Source organism: Salvelinus fontinalis, chromosome 20 (genome assembly GCF_029448725.1).
Source record: "Salvelinus fontinalis isolate EN_2023a chromosome 20, ASM2944872v1, whole genome shotgun sequence".
Classification (NCBI taxonomy): domain Eukaryota; kingdom Metazoa; phylum Chordata; class Actinopteri; order Salmoniformes; family Salmonidae; genus Salvelinus; species Salvelinus fontinalis.
Window position 1 is genome coordinate 45,304,884 of NC_074684.1, and position 20,000 is coordinate 45,324,883.

At 43.9% G+C, this 20,000-nt stretch overlaps 1 protein-coding gene across 1 annotated transcript in view; it reads right to left on the reverse strand.

The window, feature by feature from the left end:
* LOC129817910 (steroid hormone receptor ERR2-like) overlaps positions 1 to 20,000 on the reverse strand; it is a 179,488-nt gene that overhangs the window by 143,059 nt on the left and 16,429 nt on the right. Inside the window, exons 2-3 of the mRNA XM_055873508.1 lie at positions 19,087 to 19,514; positions 18,629 to 18,661 (exon numbers count right to left, since the gene is read on the reverse strand). Coding sequence (XP_055729483.1) covers positions 18,629 to 18,661; positions 19,087 to 19,501 — 448 coding nt within the window. The 5' untranslated portion in view covers positions 19,502 to 19,514. The remainder of the gene's footprint in view (positions 1 to 18,628; positions 18,662 to 19,086; positions 19,515 to 20,000) is intronic.

Sequence of the window (20,000 nt, forward strand, 5' to 3'; positions counted from 1 at the left end):
GTGTAATACATATTTCTGAGTTGTTTATAACTTTCATAAATCATTTTGTTGACACTGAAACTTGATGCAAATCTCATAATTGTAAGAACAATGTGGTTAGCGCTACAATGATTGTCACGCCCTGGCCTTAGTATTCTTTGTTTTCTTGATTATTTTAGTTAGGTCAGGGTGTGACATGGGGAATGTTTATGTTTTGTTAGTTTTGGGTGTTTATATGGTAAAGGGGTTATGGGGTGTAGTATATGGGTTTGTGTTGAGTGTAGATGTCTAGCGTTGTCTATGTATGTTTAGTTGTCTAGGAGAGTCTATGGTTACCTGAATGAGTTCCCAATTAGAGACAGCTGATTTCGGTTGTCTCTGATTGGGAGCCTTATTTAGGGTAGCCATAGGCTCTCATTGGTTGTGAGTAATTGTCTATGTAGAACGTTTGTAGCCTGTATGTATGTGCACAACGTTTGTAGCTTCACGGTCGTTTTGTTATTTTGTTAAAGTGTTTCGTGTTTATTGTTTGTCATCTTTTAAAATAAAAGAAGATGGCTTATTTTCCAACTGCTGCATTTTGGTCTGTCAATCCGCCACACGATCGTGACAGAATTACTCACCATAGGACCAAGCGGCATGGAAGGCGGCAACAGGACCTACCTACACAGGATTTCTGGAGTTGGGAGGACGAATTGGAAGGAGATGGACCTTGGGATCAACCTGGAGAATATCGCCTCCCTCGTGAAGAGCTGGAGGCAGCGAAAGCCGAGAGGAGGCGATATGAGGAGGCAGCACGGAGACAAGGCTGGAGACCCGTGAGTACAACCCAAAAAGGGAGTGTGGCGAAGTCAGGTAGGAAACCTGCGCCTACTCCCTGTACTTACCGTGGAGAGCGGGAGTACGGGCAGACACCGTGTTACGCAGTAGAGCACACGGTGTCTCCTGTACGCGTGCATAGCCCGGTTCGGTACATTTCAGCTCCACGTATCGGCCGGGCTAGACTGAGCGTTGAGCCGTATGTCATGAAGCCGGCCCAACGCATCTGGTCACCAGTGCGTCTCCTCGGGCCGGCGTACATGGCACCAGCCTTACGCATGGTGTCCCCGGTTCGCCTACATAGGCCGGTGCGGGTTATTCCACCTCCCCGCACTGGTCAGGCGACGGGGAGCATACAACCAGGTAAGGTTGGGCAGGCTCGGCGTTCAAGGGAGCCAGTACGCCTGCACGGTCCGGTATTTCCGGCGCCACCTCCCCGCCCCAATCCAGTACCACCAGTGCCTCCTCCACGCACTAGCTATATGGTGCGTGTCTCCAGCCCTTTACCACCAGTGTCTAAACCACGCACCAAGCCTCCTGTGTGTCCCCAGAGTCCTGTGCGTCCTGTTGCTGCTCCCCGCACTAGACCTGAGATGCGTGTCCCCAGCCCGGTGCCACCAGTCCCGGCACCACGCACCAGGCCTACAGTGCGCCTCAGCCGGCAGGAGTCTGCCGTCTGCACAGCGTTGACTGAACTGCTCGTCTCCCCAGCGCCATCTGAGCCATCCGTCTCCCCAGCGCCATCTGAGCCATCCGTCTGCAATGAGCCTGCAAAGCCGCCCGTCTGCCATGAGCCTGCAAAGCCGCCCGTCTGCCATGAGCCCACTGAGCCGTCCGCCAGACAGGAGCCGCTAGAGCCGCCAGCCAGACAGGAGCCGCTAGAGCCGTCCGTCAGACAGGATCTGCCAGAGCCGCCAACCAGACAGGATCTGCCAGAGCCGCCAACCAGACAGGATCTGCCAGAGCCGCCAGCTAGCCAGGATCTGCCAGAGCCGCCAGCTAGCCATGAGCAGCCAGATCCGTCAGCTAGCCATGAGCAGCCAGATCTGTCAGCCAGCCATGGGCCGTCCCTCAGTCCGGAGCTGCAGTCCCTCAGTCCGGAGCTGCAGCTCAACTGCAGCTCAACTGCTGCATTTTGGTCCGTCAATCCGCCACACGATCGTGACAATGATATTGATTACCGCATATTGTTTGTAATAAAGTAAGATGATGGAAGGGAAAAACATATTGATTACCTCATATTGTTTGTTTAGGAGTGTGCAAGAAAGGCATTTCACTATACTTGTGTACGTGACATTAAAAACTTAAAACTGTTATAATTATAATGTCACAATTTAAACCAATATAATAAAGTAAGATGATGCAAGGGAAAAACATCCAATGACACGAACATGAAATCTAACACAGAGTATCCTCACATATCACCTTAAATCTAACACAGTATCCTCACATATCACCTTAAATCTATCACAGTATCCTCACATATCACCTTAAATCTAACACAGTATCCTCACATATCACCTTAAATCTATCACAGTATCCTCACATATCACCTTAAATCTATCACAGTATCCTCACATATCACCTTAAATCTATCACAGTATCCTCACATATCACCTTAAATCTATCACAGTATCCTCACATATCACCTTAAATCTAACACAGTATCCTCACATATCACCTTAAATCTATCACAGTATCCTCACATATCACCTTAAATCTAACAGAGTATCCTCACATATCACCTTAAATCTATCAGAGTATCCTCACATATCACCTTAAATCTATCACAGTATCCTCACATATCACCTTAAATCTATCACAGTATCCTCACATATCACCTTAAATCTAACAGAGTATCCTCACATATCACCTTAAATCTAACACAGAGTATCCTCACATATCACCTTAAATCTAACACAGTATCCTCACATATCACCTTAAATCTAACACAGTATCCTCACATATCACCTTAAATGTATCAGGTTATTTCATAAGGTTATAATACCTCCTTACTTTAATCAGCTCTCCTGTCCAACCTTTTTATCTCCTCAGAGGACGTCCTTCTCTCTCCCGGCTTTCTTCTACCCTTCCTTAACCTCTCTTCTTTTCCTCTAAATGTTGATATATTATTATTATTATATTATTATGCGATGCTGGGCTCCACTTCCTGATCCCCACTCTAGCTGGACCTCTCCTTGTCCTCCTCCATCCCTACTACCAATCCATTAGGAAGGAGGACCTCTCCTTGTCCTCCTCCATCCCTACTACCAATCCATTAGAAAGGAGGACCTCTCCTTGTCCTCCTCCATCCCTACTACCAATCCATTAGGAAGGAGGACCTCTCCTTGTCCTCCTCCATCCCTACTACCAATCCATTAGAAAGGAGGACCTCTCCTTGTCCTCCTCCATCCCTACTACCAATCCATTAGAAAGGAGGACCTCTCCTTGTCCTCCTCCATCCCTACTACCAATCCATTAGAAAGGAGGACCTCTCCTTGTCCTCCTCCATCCCTACTACCAATCCATTAGAAAGGAGGACCTCTCCTTGTCCTCCTCCATCCCTACTACCAATCCATTAGAAAGGAGGACCTCTCCTTGTCCTCCACCATCCCTACTACCAATCCATTAGAAAGGAGGACCTCTCCTTGTCCTCCACCATCCCTACTACCAATCCATTAGGAAGGAGGACCTCTCCTTGTCCTCCACCATCCCTACTACCAATCCATTAGGAAGGAGGACCTCTCCTTGTCCTCCTCCATCCCTACTACCAATCCATTAAACCATTGCCAAGAATGTCTCTTTCTCTCTCCCTCATCTCTCTCTCTTTCTCTCCTACCCCCTCTCTCTATCTCTGTCTCTCTCTCTCTCTCTCAGCTCTCTCTCTCCCTCTCTTTCCTCATCTCTCTCTCTCCCTCTCTTTCCTCATCTCTCTCTCTCCTCCCCTCTCTCTCTCAGCTCTCTCCCTCTATTTCCTATCTCCCTCTCTTTCCTCATCCCTCTCTCTCCTCCCCTCTCTCTCTCTCTCCTCCCCCTTCTCTCTCTCTCTTTCCTCATCTCCCTCTATTTCCTCATCTCCCCCCCCCCTCTATAATCTCTCACTGTTTTAACTGTTATCACTGTTATTGCCTTAGTGTCCTAATTGGCCACCCCTTGGCCACCCCTGATTCCCCACACACACACACACTGACTTTTCCCCCCAATGAAAAGCCAGGTTTTTAGTCCCAGTGGCCCATCAACGCTGATTGTTATTGACTGACCCTCCTATGGTATCGGACAGATGAGTTCCATTAAGATCTGTCCTCCACGAAGGAGAAAATAATCGGAAAGGAAGTAGGGGGGGGGGGGGGGGGGAGACGACGACTGGTGATGGACAACTCAATGCCATAGAGGAGACAGAGAAGAAGACCGCTGGTCGTCTTCGATAGTCCAACCCGAGTCCACCGCACCAGGCAGTCCTCTTCTGTTCCCATGCTGAAGACCAGGGCTACAATGGTGCCAACATTTTGTGGCTGATCTTTCAGCGTGGGAGTGGGTGAATGTGTCAAAGACCTGACTGGGTCCAACACCCCACAGTATGACTTGTTATATTGTTATATAAAGACCTGACTGGGTCCAACACCCCACAGTATGACTTGTTATATTGTTATATAAAGACCTGACTGGGTCCAGCACCCCACAGTATGACTTGTTATATTGTTATATAAAGACATGACTGGGTCCAACACCCCACAGTATGACTTGTTATATTGTTATATAAAGACCTGACTGGGTCCAGAACCCCACAGTATGACTTGTTATATTGTTATATAAAGACCTGACTGGGTCCAACACCCCACAGTATGACTTGTTATATTGTTATATAAAGACCTGACTGGGTCCAGAACCCCACAGTATGACTTGTTATATTGTTATATAAAGACCTGACTGGGTCCAACACCCCACAGTATGACTTGTTATATTGTTATATAAAGACCTGACTGGGTCCAACACCCCAAAGTATGACTTGTTATATAAAGACCTGACTGGGTCCAACACCCCACAGTATGACTTGTTATATAAAGACCTGACTGGGTCCAACACCCCACAGTATGACTTGTTATATTGTTATATAAAGACCTGACTGTGTCCAGCACCCCACAGTATGACTTGTTATATTGTTATATAAAGACCTGACTGGGTCCAACACCCCACAGTATGACTTGTTATATAAAGACCTGACTGGGTCCAACACCCCACAGTGTGACTTGTTATATAAAGACCTGACTGGGTCCAACACCCCACAGTATGACTTGTTATATAAAGACCTGACTGGGTCCAACACCCCACAGTATGACTTGTTATATAAAGACCTGACTGGGTCCAACACCCCACAGTATGACTTGTTATATTGTTATATAAAGACCTGACTGGGTCCAACACCCCACAGTATGACTTGTTATATTGTTATATAAAGACCTGACTGGGTCCAACACCCCACAGTATGACTTGTTATATAAAGACCTGACTGGGTCCAGCACCCCACAGTATGACTTGTTATATAAAGACCTGACTGGGTCCAACACCCCACAGTATGACTTGTTATATAAAGACCTGACTGGGTCCAGCACCCCACAGTATGACTTGTTATATAAAGACCTGACTGGGTCCAACACCCCACAGTATGACTTGTTATATAAAGACCTGACTGGGTCCAACACCCCACAGTATGACTTGTTATATTGTTATATAAAGACCTGACTGGGTCCAACACCCCACAGTATGACTTGTTATATTGTTATATAAAGACCTGACTGGGTCCAACACCCCACAGTATGACTTGTTATATTGTTATATAAAGACCTGACTGGGTCCAACACCCCACAGTATGACTTGTTATACAAAGACCTGACTGAGTCCAACACCCCACAGTATGACTTGTTATATAAAGACCTGACTGGGTCCAACACCCCACAGTATGACTTGTTATATTGTTATATAAAGACCTGACTGGGTCCAACACCCCACAGTATGACTTGTTATATAAAGACCTGACTGAGTCCAGCACCCCACAGTATGACTTGTTATATAAAGACCTGACTGGGTCCAACACCCCACAGTATGACTTGTTATATAAAGACCTGACTGGGTCCAACACCCCACAGTATGACTTGTTATATTGTTATATAAAGACCTGACTGGGTCCAACACCCCACAGTATGACTTGTTATATAAAGACCTGACTGGGTCCAACACCCCACAGTATGACTTGTTATATAAAGACCTGATTGGGTCCAACACCCCACAGTATGACTTGTTATATTGTTATATAAAGACCTGACTGGGTCCAACACCCCACAGTATGACTTGTTATATAAAGACCTGACTGGGTCCAACACCCCACAGTATGACTTGTTATATTGTTATATAAAGACCTGACTGGGTCCAACACCCCACAGTAAGACTTGTTATATTGTTATATAAAGACCTGACTGGGTCCAGCACCCCACAGTGTGACTTGTTATATAAAGACCTGACTGGGTCCAACACCCCACAGTATGACTTGTTATATAAAGACCTGACTGGGTCCAACACCCCACAGTATGACTTGTTATATTGTTATATAAAGACCTGACTGGGTCCAGCACCCCACAGTATGACTTGTTATATTGTTATATAAAGACCTGACTGGGTCCAACACCCCACAGTATGACTTGTTATATTGTTATATAAAGACCTGACTGGGTCCAACACCCCACAGTATGACTTGTTATATTGTTATATAAAGACCTGACTGGGTCCAACACCCCACAGTATGACTTGTTATATTGTTATATAAAGACCTGACTGGGTCCAACACCCCACAGTATGACTTGTTATATAAAGACCTGACTGGGTCCAACACCCCACAGTATGACTTGTTATATTGTTATATAAAGACCTGACTGGGTCCAACACCCCACAGTATGACTTGTTATATTGTTATATAAAGACCTGACTGGGTCCAACACCCCACAGTATGACTTGTTATATTGTTATATAAAGACCTGACTGGGTCCAACACCCCACAGTATGACTTGTTATATTGTTATATAAAGACCTGACTGGGTCCAACACCCCACAGTATGACTTGTTATATTGTTATATAAAGACCTGACTGGGTCCAACACCCCACAGTATGACTTGTTATATTGTTATATAAAGACCTGACTGGGTTCAACACCCCACAGTATGACTTGTTATATTGTTATATAAAGACCTGACTGGGTCCAACACCCCACAGTATGACTTGTTATATAAAGACCTGACTGGGTCCAACACCCCACAGTATGACTTGTTATATTGTTATATAAAGACCTGATTGGGTCCAGCACCCCACAGTATAACTTGTTATATTAAGACCTGACTGGGTCCAACACCCCACAGTATGACTTGTTATATTAAGACCTGACTGGGTCCAACACCCCACAGTATGACTTGTTATATAAAGACCTGACTGGGTCCAACACCCCACAGTATGACTTGTTATATTGTTATATAAAGACCTGACTGGGTCCAACACCCCACAGTGTGACTTGTTATATTGTTATATAAAGACCTGACTGGGTCCAGTACTCCACAGTATGACTTGTTATATTGTTATATAAAGACCTGACTGGGTCCAACACCCCACAGTATGACTTGTTATATAAAGACCTGACTGGGTCCAACACCCCACAGTATGACTTGTTATATTAAGACCTGACTGGGTCCAACACCCCACAGTATGACTTGTTATATAAAGACCTGACTGGGTCCAACACCCCACAGTATGACTTGTTATATAAAGACCTGACTGGGTCCAGCACCCCACAGTATGACTTGTTATATAGAGACCTGACTGGGTCCAACACCCCACAGTATGACTTGTTATATAAAGACCTGACTGGGTCCAACACCCCACAGTATGACTTGTTATATTGTTATATAAAGACCTGACTGGGTCCAGCACCCCACAGTATGACTTGTTATATAAAGACCTGACTGGGTCCAACACCCCACAGTATGACTTGTTATATAAAGACCTGACTGGGTCCAACACCCCACAGTATGACTTGTTATATAAAGACCTGACTGGGTCCAACACCCCACAGTATGACTTGTTACATAAAGACCTGACTGGGTCCAACACCCCACAGTATGACTTGTTATATAAAGACCTGACTGGGTCCAGCACCCCACAGTATGACTTGTTATATAAAGACCTGACTGGGTCCAACACCCCACAGTATGACTTGTTATATTGTTATATAAAGACCTGACTGGGTCCAACACCCCACAGTATGACTTGTTATATTGTTATATAAAGACCTGACTGGGTCCAACACCCCACAGTATGACTTGTTATACAAAGACCTGACTGGGTCCAACACCCCACAGTATGACTTGTTATATAAAGACCTGACTGGGTCCAACACCACACAGTATGACTTGTTATACAAAGACCTGACTGGGTCCAACACCCCACAGTATGACTTGTTATATTGTTATATAAAGACCTGACTGGGTCCAACACCCCACAGTATGACTTGTTATATAAAGACCTGACTGGGTCTAACACCCCACAGTATGACTTGTTATATTGTTATATAAAGACCTGACTGGGTCCAACACCCCACAGTATGACTTGTTATATAAAGACCTGACTGGGTCCATAACCCCACAGTATGACTTGTTATATAAAGACCTGACTGGGTCCAACACCCCACAGTATGACTTGTTATATATAGACCTGACTGGGTCCAACACCCCACAGTATGACTTGTTATATAAAGACCTGACTGGGTCCAACACCCCACAGTATGACTTGTTATATAAAGACCTGACTGGGTCCAACACCACACAGTATGACTTGTTATACAAAGACCTGACTGGGTCCAACACCCCACAGTATGACTTGTTATATTGTTATATAAAGACCTGACTGGGTCCAACACCCCACAGTATGACTTGTTATATAAAGACCTGACTGGGTCTAACACCCCACAGTATGACTTGTTATATTGTTATATAAAGACCTGACTGGGTCCAACACCCCACAGTATGACTTGTTATATAAAGACCTGACTGGGTCCATAACCCCACAGTATGACTTGTTATATAAAGACCTGACTGGGTCCAACACCCCACAGTATGACTTGTTATATATAGACCTGACTGGGTCCAACACCCCACAGTATGACTTGTTATATAAAGACCTGACTGGGTCCAGCACCCCACAGTATGACTTGTTATATTGTTATATAAAGACCTGACTGGGTCCAACACCCCACAGTATGACTTGTTATATTGTTATAGAAGACCTGACTGGGTCCAACACCCCACAGTATGACTTGTTATATAAAGACCTGACTGGGTCCAACACCCCACAGTATGACTTGTTATATAAAGACCTGACTGGGTCCAACACCCCACAGTATGACTTGTTATATTGTTATATAAAGACCTGACTGGGTCCAACACCCCACAGTATGACTTGTTATATTGTTATAGAAGACCTGACTGGGTCCAACACCCCACAGTATGACTTGTTATATAAAGACCTGACTGGGTCCAACACCCCACAGTATGACTTGTTATATAAAGACCTGACTGGGTCCAACACCCCACAGTATGACTTGTTATATAAAGACCTGACTGGGTCCAGCACCCCACAGTATGACTTGTTATATTGTTATATAAAGACCTGACTGGGTCCAACACCCCACAGTATGACTTGTTATATTGTTATATAAAGACCTGACTGGGTCCAACACCCCACAGTATGACTTGTTATATTGTTATATAAAGACCTGACTGGGTCCAACACCCCACAGCATGACTTGTTATATATAGACCTGACTGGGTCCAACACCCCACAGTATGACTTGTTATATAAAGACCTGACAGGGTCCAACACCCACAGTATGACTTGTTATATAAAGACCTGACTGGGTCCAACACCCCACAGTATGACTTGTTATATTGTTATATAAAGACCTGACTGGGTCCAACACCCCACAGTATGACTTGTTATATTGTTATAGAAGACCTGACTGGGTCCAACACCCCACAGTATGACTTGTTATATAAAGACCTGACTGGGTCCAACACCCCACAGTATGACTTGTTATATAAAGACCTGACTGGGTCCAGCACCCCACAGTATGACTTGTTATATTGTTATATAAAGACCTGACTGGGTCCAACACCCCACAGTATGACTTGTTATATTGTTATATAAAGACCTGACTGGGTCCAACACCCCACAGAATGACTTGTTATATTGTTATATAAAGACCTGACTGGGTCCAACACCCCACAGTATGACTTGTTATATATAGACCTGACTGGGTCCAACACCCCACAGTATGACTTGTTATATAAAGACCTGACTGGGTCCAACACCCCACAGTATGACTTGTTATATAAAGACCTGACTGGGTCCAACACCCCACAGTATGACTTGTTATATAAAGACCTGACTGGGTCCAGCACCCCACAGTATGACTTGTTATATTGTTATATAAAGACCTGACTGGGTCCAACACCCCACAGTATGACTTGTTATATTGTTATATAAAGACCTGACTGGGTCCAACACCCCACAGTATGACTTGTTATATTGTTATATAAAGACCTGACTGGGTCCAGCAACCCACAGTATGACTTGTTATATAAAGACCTGACTGGGTCCAACACCCCACAGTATGACTTGTTATATTGTTATATAAAGACCTGACTTGGTCCAGCACCCCACAGTATGACTTGTTATATAAAGACCTGACTGGGTCCAACACCCCACAGTATGACTTGTTATATAAAGACCTGACTGGGTCCAACACCCCACAGTATGACTTGTTATATTGTTATATAAAGACCTGACTGGGTCCAGCACCCCACAGTATGACTTGTTATATAAAGACCTGACTGGGTCCAACACCCCACAGTATGACTTGTTATATAAAGACCTGACTGGGTCCAACACCCCACAGTATGACTTGTTATATAAAGACCTGACTGGGTCCAACACCCCACAGTATGACTTGTTACATAAAGAACTGACTGGGTCCAACACCCCACAGTATGACTTGTTATATAAAGACCTGACTGGGTCCAGCACCCCACAGTATGACTTGTTATATAAAGACCTGACTGGGTCCAACACCCCACAGTATGACTTGTTATATTGTTATATAAAGACCTGACTGGGTCCAACACCCCACAGTATGACTTGTTATATTGTTATATAAAGACCTGACTGGGTCCAACACCCCACAGTATGACTTGTTATACAAAGACCTGACTGGGTCCAACACCCCACAGTATGACTTGTTATATAAAGACCTGACTGGGTCCAACACCACACATTATGACTTGTTATACAAAGACCTGACTGGGTCCAACACCCCACAGTATGACTTGTTATATTGTTATATAAAGACCTGACTGGGTCCAACACCCCACAGTATGACTTGTTATATAAAGACCTGACTGGGTCTAACACCCCACAGTATGACTTGTTATATTGTTATATAAAGACCTGACTGGGTCCAACACCCCACAGTATGACTTGTTATATAAAGACCTGACTGGGTCCATAACCCCACAGTATGACTTGTTATATAAAGACCTGACTGGGTCCAACACCCCACAGTATGACTTGTTATATATAGACCTGACTGGGTCCAACACCCCACAGTATGACTTGTTATATAAAGACCTGACTGGGTCCAGCACCCCACAGTATGACTTGTTATATTGTTATATAAAGACCTGACTCGGTCCAACACCCCACAGTATGACTTGTTATATTGTTATAGAAGACCTGACTGGGTCCAACACCCCACAGTATGACTTGTTATATAAAGACCTGACTGGGTCCAACACCCCACAGTATGACTTGTTATATAAAGACCTGACTGGGTCCAACACCCCACAGTATGACTTGTTATATTGTTATATAAAGACCTGACTGGGTCCAACACCCCACAGTATGACTTGTTATATTGTTATAGAAGACCTGACTGGGTCCAACACCCCACAGTATGACTTGTTATATAAAGACCTGACTGGGTCCAACACCCCACAGTATGACTTGTTATATAAAGACCTGACTGGGTCCAGCACCCCACAGTATGACTTGTTATATTGTTATATAAAGACCTGACTGGGTCCAACACCCCACAGTATGACTTGTTATATTGTTTTTTAAAGACCTGACTGGGTCCAACACCCCACAGTATGACTTGTTATATTGTTATATAAAGACCTGACTGGGTCCAACACCCCACAGTATGACTTGTTATATATAGACCTGACTGGGTCCAACACCCCACAGTATGACTTGTTATATAAAGACCTGACAGGGTCCAACACCCCACAGTATGACTTGTTATATAAAGACCTGACTGGGTCCAACACCCCACAGTATGACTTGTTATATTGTTATATAAAGACCTGACTGGGTCCAACACCCCACAGTATGACTTGTTATATTGTTATAGAAGACCTGACTGGGTCCAACACCCCACAGTATGACTTGTTATATAAAGACCTGACTGGGTCCAACACCCCACAGTATGACTTGTTATATAAAGACCTGACTGGGTCCAACACCCCACAGTATGACTTGTTATATAAAGACCTGACTGGGTCCAGCACCCCACAGTATGACTTGTTATATTGTTATATAAAGACCTGACTGGGTCCAACACCCCACAGTATGACTTGTTATATTGTTATATAAAGACCTGACTGGGTCCAACACCCCACAGTATGACTTGTTATATTGTTATATAAAGACCTGACTGGGTCCAACACCCCACAGTATGACTTGTTATATATAGACCTGACTGGGTCCAACACCCCACAGTATGACTTGTTATATAAAGACCTGACTGGGTCCAACACCCCACAGTATGACTTGTTATATAAAGACCTGACTGGGTCCAACACCCCACAGTATGACTTGTTATATAAAGACCTGACTGGGTCCAGCACCCCACAGTATGACTTGTTATATTGTTATTGAAAGACCTGACTGGGTCCAACACCCCACAGTATGACTTGTTATATTGTTATATAAAGACCTGACTGGGTCCAACACCCCACAGTATGACTTGTTATATTGTTATATAAAGACCTGACTGGGTCCAACACCCCACAGTATGACTTGTTATATAAAGACCTGACTGGGTCCAACACCCCACAGTATGACTTGTTATATTGTTATATAAAGACCTGACTGGGTCCAGCACCCCACAGTATGACTTGTTATATAAAGACCTGACTGGGTCCAACACCCCACAGTATGACTTGTTATATTGTTATATAAAGACCTGACTGGGTCCAGAACCCCACAGTATGACTTGTTATATTGTTATATAAAGACCTGACTGGGTCCAGCACCCCACAGTATGACTTGTTATATTGTTATATAAAGACCTGACTAGGTCCAACACCCCACAGTATGACTTGTTATATAAAGACCTGACTGGGTCCAGCACCCCACAGTATGACTTGTTATATTGTTATATAAAGACCTGACTGGGTCCAACACCCCACAGTATGACTTGTTATATAAAGACCTGACTGGGTCCAGCACCCCACAGTATGACTTGTTATATAAAGACCTGACTGGGTCCAACACCCCACAGTATGACTTGTTATATTGTTATATAAAGACCTGACTGGGTCCAACACACCACAGTATGACTTGTTATATTGTTATATAAAGACCTGACTGGGTCCAGGACCCCACAGTATGACTTGTTATATTGTTATATAAAGACCTGACTGGGTCCAACACCCCACAGTATGACTTGTTATATTGTTATATAAAGACCTGACTGGACCCAACACCCCACAGTATGACTTGTTATATAAAGACCTGACTGGGTCCAACACCCCACAGTATGACTTGTTATATAAAGACCTGACTGGGTCCAACACCCCACAGTATGACTTGTTATATTGTTATATAAAGACCTGACTGGGTCCAACACCCCACAGTATGACTTGTTATATAAAGACCTGACTGGGTCCAGCACCCCACAGTATGACTTGTTATATAAAGACCTGACTGGGTCCAACACCCCACAGTATGACTTGTTATATTGTTATATAAAGACCTGACTGGGTCCAGAACCCCACAGTATGACTTGTTATATTGTTATATAAAGACCTGACTGGGTCCAGCACCCCACAGTATGACTTGTTATATTGTTATATAAAGACCTGACTGGGTCCAACACCCCACAGTATGACTTGTTATATAAAGACCTGACTGGGTCCAGCACCCCACAGTATGACTTGTTATATTGTTATATAAAGACCTGACTGGGTCCAACACCCCACAGTATGACTTGTTATATAAAGACCTGACTGGGTCCAGCACCCCACAGTATGATTTGTTATATAAAGACCTGACTGGGTCCAACACCCCACAGTATGACTTGTTATATTGTTATATAAAGACCTGACTGGGTCCAACACCCCACAGTATGACTTGTTATATTGTTATATAAAGACCTGACTGGGTCCAGGACCCCACAGTATGACTTGTTATATTGTTATATAAAGACCTGACTGGGTCCAACACCCCACAGTATGACTTGTTATATTGTTATATAAAGACCTGACTGGACCCAACACCCCACAGTATGACTTGTTATATAAAGACCTGACTGGGTCCAACACCCCACAGTATGACTTGTTATATAAAGACCTGACTGGGTCCAACACCCCACAGTATGACTTGTTATATTGTTATATAAAGACCTGACTGGGTCCAACACCCCACAGTATGACTTGTTATATAAAGACCTGACTGGGTCCAGCACCCCACAGTATGACTTGTTATATAAAGACCTGACTGTGTCCAACACCCCACAGTATGACTTGTTATATAAAGACCTGACTGGGTCCAACACCCCACAGTATGACTTGTTATATAAAGACCTGACTGGGTCCAACACCCCACAGTATGACTTGTTATATTGTTATATAAAGACCTGACTGGGTCCAACACCCCACAGTATGACTTGTTATATTGTTATATAAAGACCTGACTGGGTCCAACACCCCACAGTATGACTTGTTATATTGTTATATAAAGACCTGACTGGGTCCAACACCCCACAGTATGACTTGTTATATAAAGACCTGACTGGGTCCAGCACCCCACAGTATGACTTGTTATATTGTTTTATAAAGACCTGACTGGGTACAACACTCCACAGTATGACTTGTTAAATTGTTATATAAAGACCTGACTGGGTCCAACACCCCACAGTATGACTTGTTATATTGTTATATAAAGACCTGACTGGGTCCAGTACTCCACAGTATGACTTGTTATATTGTTATATAAAGACCTGACTGGGTCCAACACCCCACAGTATGACTTGTTATATTGTTATATAAAGACCTGACTGGGTCCAACACCCCACAGTATGACTTGTTATATAAAGACCTGACTGGGTCCAACACCCCACAGTATGACTTGTTATATAAAGACCTGACTGGGTCCAACACCCCACAGTATGACTTGTTATATAAAGACCTGACTGGGTCCAGCACCCCACAGTATGACTTGTTATATTGTTATATAAAGACCTGACTGGGTCCAACACCCCACAGTATGACTTGTTATATTGTTATATAAAGACCTGACTGGGTCCAACACCCCACAGTATGACTTGTTATATATAGACCTGACTGGGTCCAGCACCCCACAGTATGACTTGTTATATAAAGACCTGACTGGGTCCAACACCCCACAGTATGACTTGTTATATAAAGACCTGACTGGGTCCAGCACCCCACAGTATGACTTGTTATATAAAGACCTGACTGGGTCCAACACCCCACAGTATGACTTGTTATATAAAGACCTGACTGGGTCCAACACCCCACAGTATGACTTGTTATATTGTTATATAAAGACCTGACTGGGTCCAACACCCCACAGTATGACTTGTTATATTGTTGTGTGTGTGTGTTTATATACTGAGGAATATGTAACTTGGGTCCAGAAGAAAGCCACTTTCAATTTCCTTATATTGGGGGCTTTCATCAAGGTAAGTGTTTCTTTAGGTTGGGAGCTTTCATCAAGGTAAGTGTTGCTTGGTGTACCGTCGTCAACAGGTTATTGAACACAGCACATAAACCTGGGATATCAACCCTTCAGATTTGGCCTTAGTGGGAGTGACCTCACTGAGTAAAGTATTTGTCATCAGGCTACGGCCTTTGCTGGAAAAAGCATCCCCCCTGGTCGTCACTTGTTAACACAGCCACAAAGTCATAATTATGACTGAACACTTCCACAATTTATCTTCTTAAAATGTGACATATTTTGTGTGTGATGATAAGCATCTGCTTCTGATACCAAAGGTTGCAAGTTTGAATCCAGCGATAGAAAGTTGTTTTAGAGATTTTCTTTCCTCTTAAGGATCGGACCATTTTTTCAAATTTTTGGCTAAAATGACCAAATCTAACTGTAGCTCTACAGATGGTGATACTATCAACAAACCTTCTGTTGATAAACAACTGCTTGCTAAGGTTAATTAAGGTTAGGGTTACGGTTAGGTTTAGAGTAAGGGTTAAGTTTAGCATTAGGATAAGGGTTAAAGTTAGGGTTAAAGCTAGGGTTAGGGTTAGTAGATTTGTAGGATCTTAATTTGATCACCCTGTTGCAGGAGAACTTTCCTGCTATGGAGGGCATTTTAAACTTTTAGTCTATTTGAGTTTTTAAATGTCTTCTGAAGTTTATAATTTCCACTTTGAAAATTCAGACTTCATTTTCCCGTACAAAAAATGTATCAACCCTTACAAAAATGTTCATTAACTATAATCGACGTAATAATTCACTTTTCCTATTGCTGCAGGATTCTGTTCCTGCTGTAGCAAACTGGCTCAAATGAAGATCCTACATCTGTCATTGAAATGTTACTGATAGTCTGTAGAGCATTTACACATGGGACTATCCATATAAAGAGGTGAGGAGATAACCGTGTTGCCCCAATGACGTGTGTAGTGTTAGGGAAGTCATTCCGTGTTGCCCCAATGACGTGTGTAGTGTTAGGGAAGTCATTCCGTGTTGCCTCAATGACGTGTATAGTGTTAGGGAAGTCATTCCGTGTTGCCTCAATGACGTGTATAGTGTTAGGGAAGTCATACCGTGTTGCCTCAATGACGTGTATAGTGTTAGGGAAGTCATTCCGTGTTGCCTCAATGACGTGTATAGTGTTAGGGAAGTCATTCCGTGTTGCCTCAATGACGTGTATAGTGTTAGGGAAGTCATTCCGTGTTGCCCCAATGACGTGTGTAGTGTTAGGGAAGTCATTCCGTGTTGCCTCAATGACGTGTATAGTGTTAGGGAAGTCATTCCGTGTTGCCCCATAGACGTGTGTAGTGTTAGGGAAGTCATTCCGTGTTGCCCCAATGACGTGTGTAGTGTTAGGGAAGTCATTCCGTGTTGCCCCAATGACGTGTGTAGTGTTAGGGAAGTCATTCCGTGTTGCCCCAATGACGTGTGTAGTGTTAGGGAAGTCATTCCGTGTTGCCTCAATGACGTGTGTAGTGTTAGGGAAGTCATACCGTGTTGCCTCAATGACGTGTGTAGTGTTAGGGAAGTCATTCCGTGTTGCCCCAATGACGTGTGTAGTGTTAGGGAAGTCATTCCGTGTTGCCTCAATGACGTGTGTAGTGTTAGGGAAGTCATACCGTGTTGCCCCAATGACGTGTGTAGTGTTAGGGAAGTCATACTGTGTTGCCCCAATGACGTGTGTAGTGTTAGGGAAGTCATTCCGTGTTGTAGTGAGTATTCATGTTTACCCAGGGCATTAAACCACCCAACTTTAAATATGCTCGGTATGATGTTGGCGTTAGCTTTGTGAATGTATGTATGTATGTATGTATGTGTGTGTGTGAGTGTGTGTGTGTGTGTGTGTGTGTGTGTGTGTGTGTGTGTGTGTGTGTGTGTGTGTGTGTGTGTGTGTGTGTGTGTGTGTGTGTGTGTGTGTGTGTGTGTGTGAATGAAAATCTGAGGCTCGTTCCAGACCCCTGACCCCTAGTATAGAACATGAGCTGTAGGCTCAACTAGGTCTCACAGTCTTGCGTCAGAATTAGACATTCATCCATGTTTCTCAAACGTCAAATTTCAAAGTTATTGTAAATGTGTTTAATTAAGTTTAGGCATTAGAACCTCTACAGGATCGGTAGTTCCCCCGCGGGACGGTTCGGCTAACGTAGGCTAATGCGATTAGCATGAGGTTGTAAGTAACAAGAACATTTCCCAGGACATAGACATATCTGATATGAGCAGAAAGCTTAAATTCTTGTTAATCTAACAGCACTGTCCAATTTACAGTAGCTAATACAGTGATTGATTATTGTCATGGCCGTGGAAATGAAGAGGACCAAAGCGCAGCGTGGTAAACGTACATATTCCTTTTATTTAGAAATGACGCCAACAAAAACAATAAACAATCGTGATACTTAAGGGCTATAGTGCCACAAACAAAGTTAACTTCCCACCCTGAAAGGAGGGAGGGAAAAGGGCTACATAAGTATGGTTCCCAATCAGAGACAACGATAGACAGCTGTCCCTGATTGAGAACCACACCCGGCCAAAACAAAGAAATACAAAATCATAGAAAACAAAAAACATAGAATGCCCACCCCAAATCACACCCTGACCAAACCAAATAGAGACATAAAAAGGCTCTCTAAGGTCAGGGCGTGACAATTATGCCATTAGCAACGTCTTTTTTGGTGGTTGAAAGTTGTAAAACTTGCAATTTTCATGATATGAGGTCGTTTTACTTACTTGTATGTTGCTCTGGATTAGAGCGTCTGCTGACTAAAAAAATAGAAATAAAATGACATTTAGCAGACACTTTTATCTGTAACCCTGGCAACTCTCAACTGGTTTAGTATATCTGTGACTGTAACCCTGGCAACTCTCAACTGGTTTAGTATATCTGTGACTGTAACCCTGGCAACTCTCAACTGGTTTAGTATATCTGTGACTGTAACCCTGGCAACTCTCAACTGGTTTAGTATATCTGTGACTGTAACCCTGGCAACTCTCAACTGGTTTAGTATATCTGTGACTGGAACCCTGGAAACTCTCAACTGAGACACATAGAATCATCCAACAGTTAATGCACTGACAATGGGTCTTCAACAGATAGTCCCTACGAGAGGTGAACCGTGGTGAGTGAGTGAAGGAGGGAGTGAGTAAGTATGTGAGTGAGCGAGTGAGGGAGTGGAGTGGTACTATACCTTGTATGGTCCTTTTGAAGAAGGCTTTGCAGGCCTCACAGGAGGCGACCCCATAGTGGTAACCTGATGCGATATCCCCACACACCAGACACAGCCTCTTCGGAATCGCATTCAACGTATACTCGCACTTGATCGGCGACTCATCCGCCACGCCCTCTCCGCAGTCGTCATACCTCCGGAGACAAGCTCCGCCCCCTCCCAGCATGCCCGGGTTAAACATGGATGGGGAGTCGAGGACGTGCGAGCTTCCGTTGAGGTTGTTTACGTTGATGTAGCTGCCGCTGGCGTCGCTATTGGCAGAGGGACTGTGGTGGCTGATGATGTCAACCAATGAGGAGGAGGGGGAGGAGGGCTCGGTCTTGATATAGGAGTCACAGCTGGAGGTCAGGTGACGCTCCTGGAGGTCAGAGGGCATCCTGCTCAGCAACCTATAGGAACACAGGAAATACAGGAGAAGATATAGCATCTTTATTTGTATATCATCTTTATTTGAATGTTTTGAAATGATTGTGTACCTCCCAGTTCTACCAGTTTTGTGCAAAAGGACTGTCTGAGAAAGAGAAAGATAGTGAGACCTACAGCGACATGAGACTGACTGGGACCCTTTGAACTGTCCTTTCTGAGTGTGCACTTTTACTGTCTCCTTTCCTCTGACCTCCGGGACCGTCTCCTGACCTCCAGCTGACCTTTGCCCTTATATCTTTGTAAATAAGAGGGATTTATTTTTTCTACCTGTGAAGTTAACTCAATGGAAATAAAGTGAATGAAACTTAAAACAAGCTGTTAAATGGATGGAGAGATGCTGTTGTTGCTGTCAGCATGCGCAGAATCACGGCTATTATGACCTCATCACAAGCAGAATCACGGCTATTATGACCTCATCACAAGCAGAATCACGGCTATTATGACCTCAT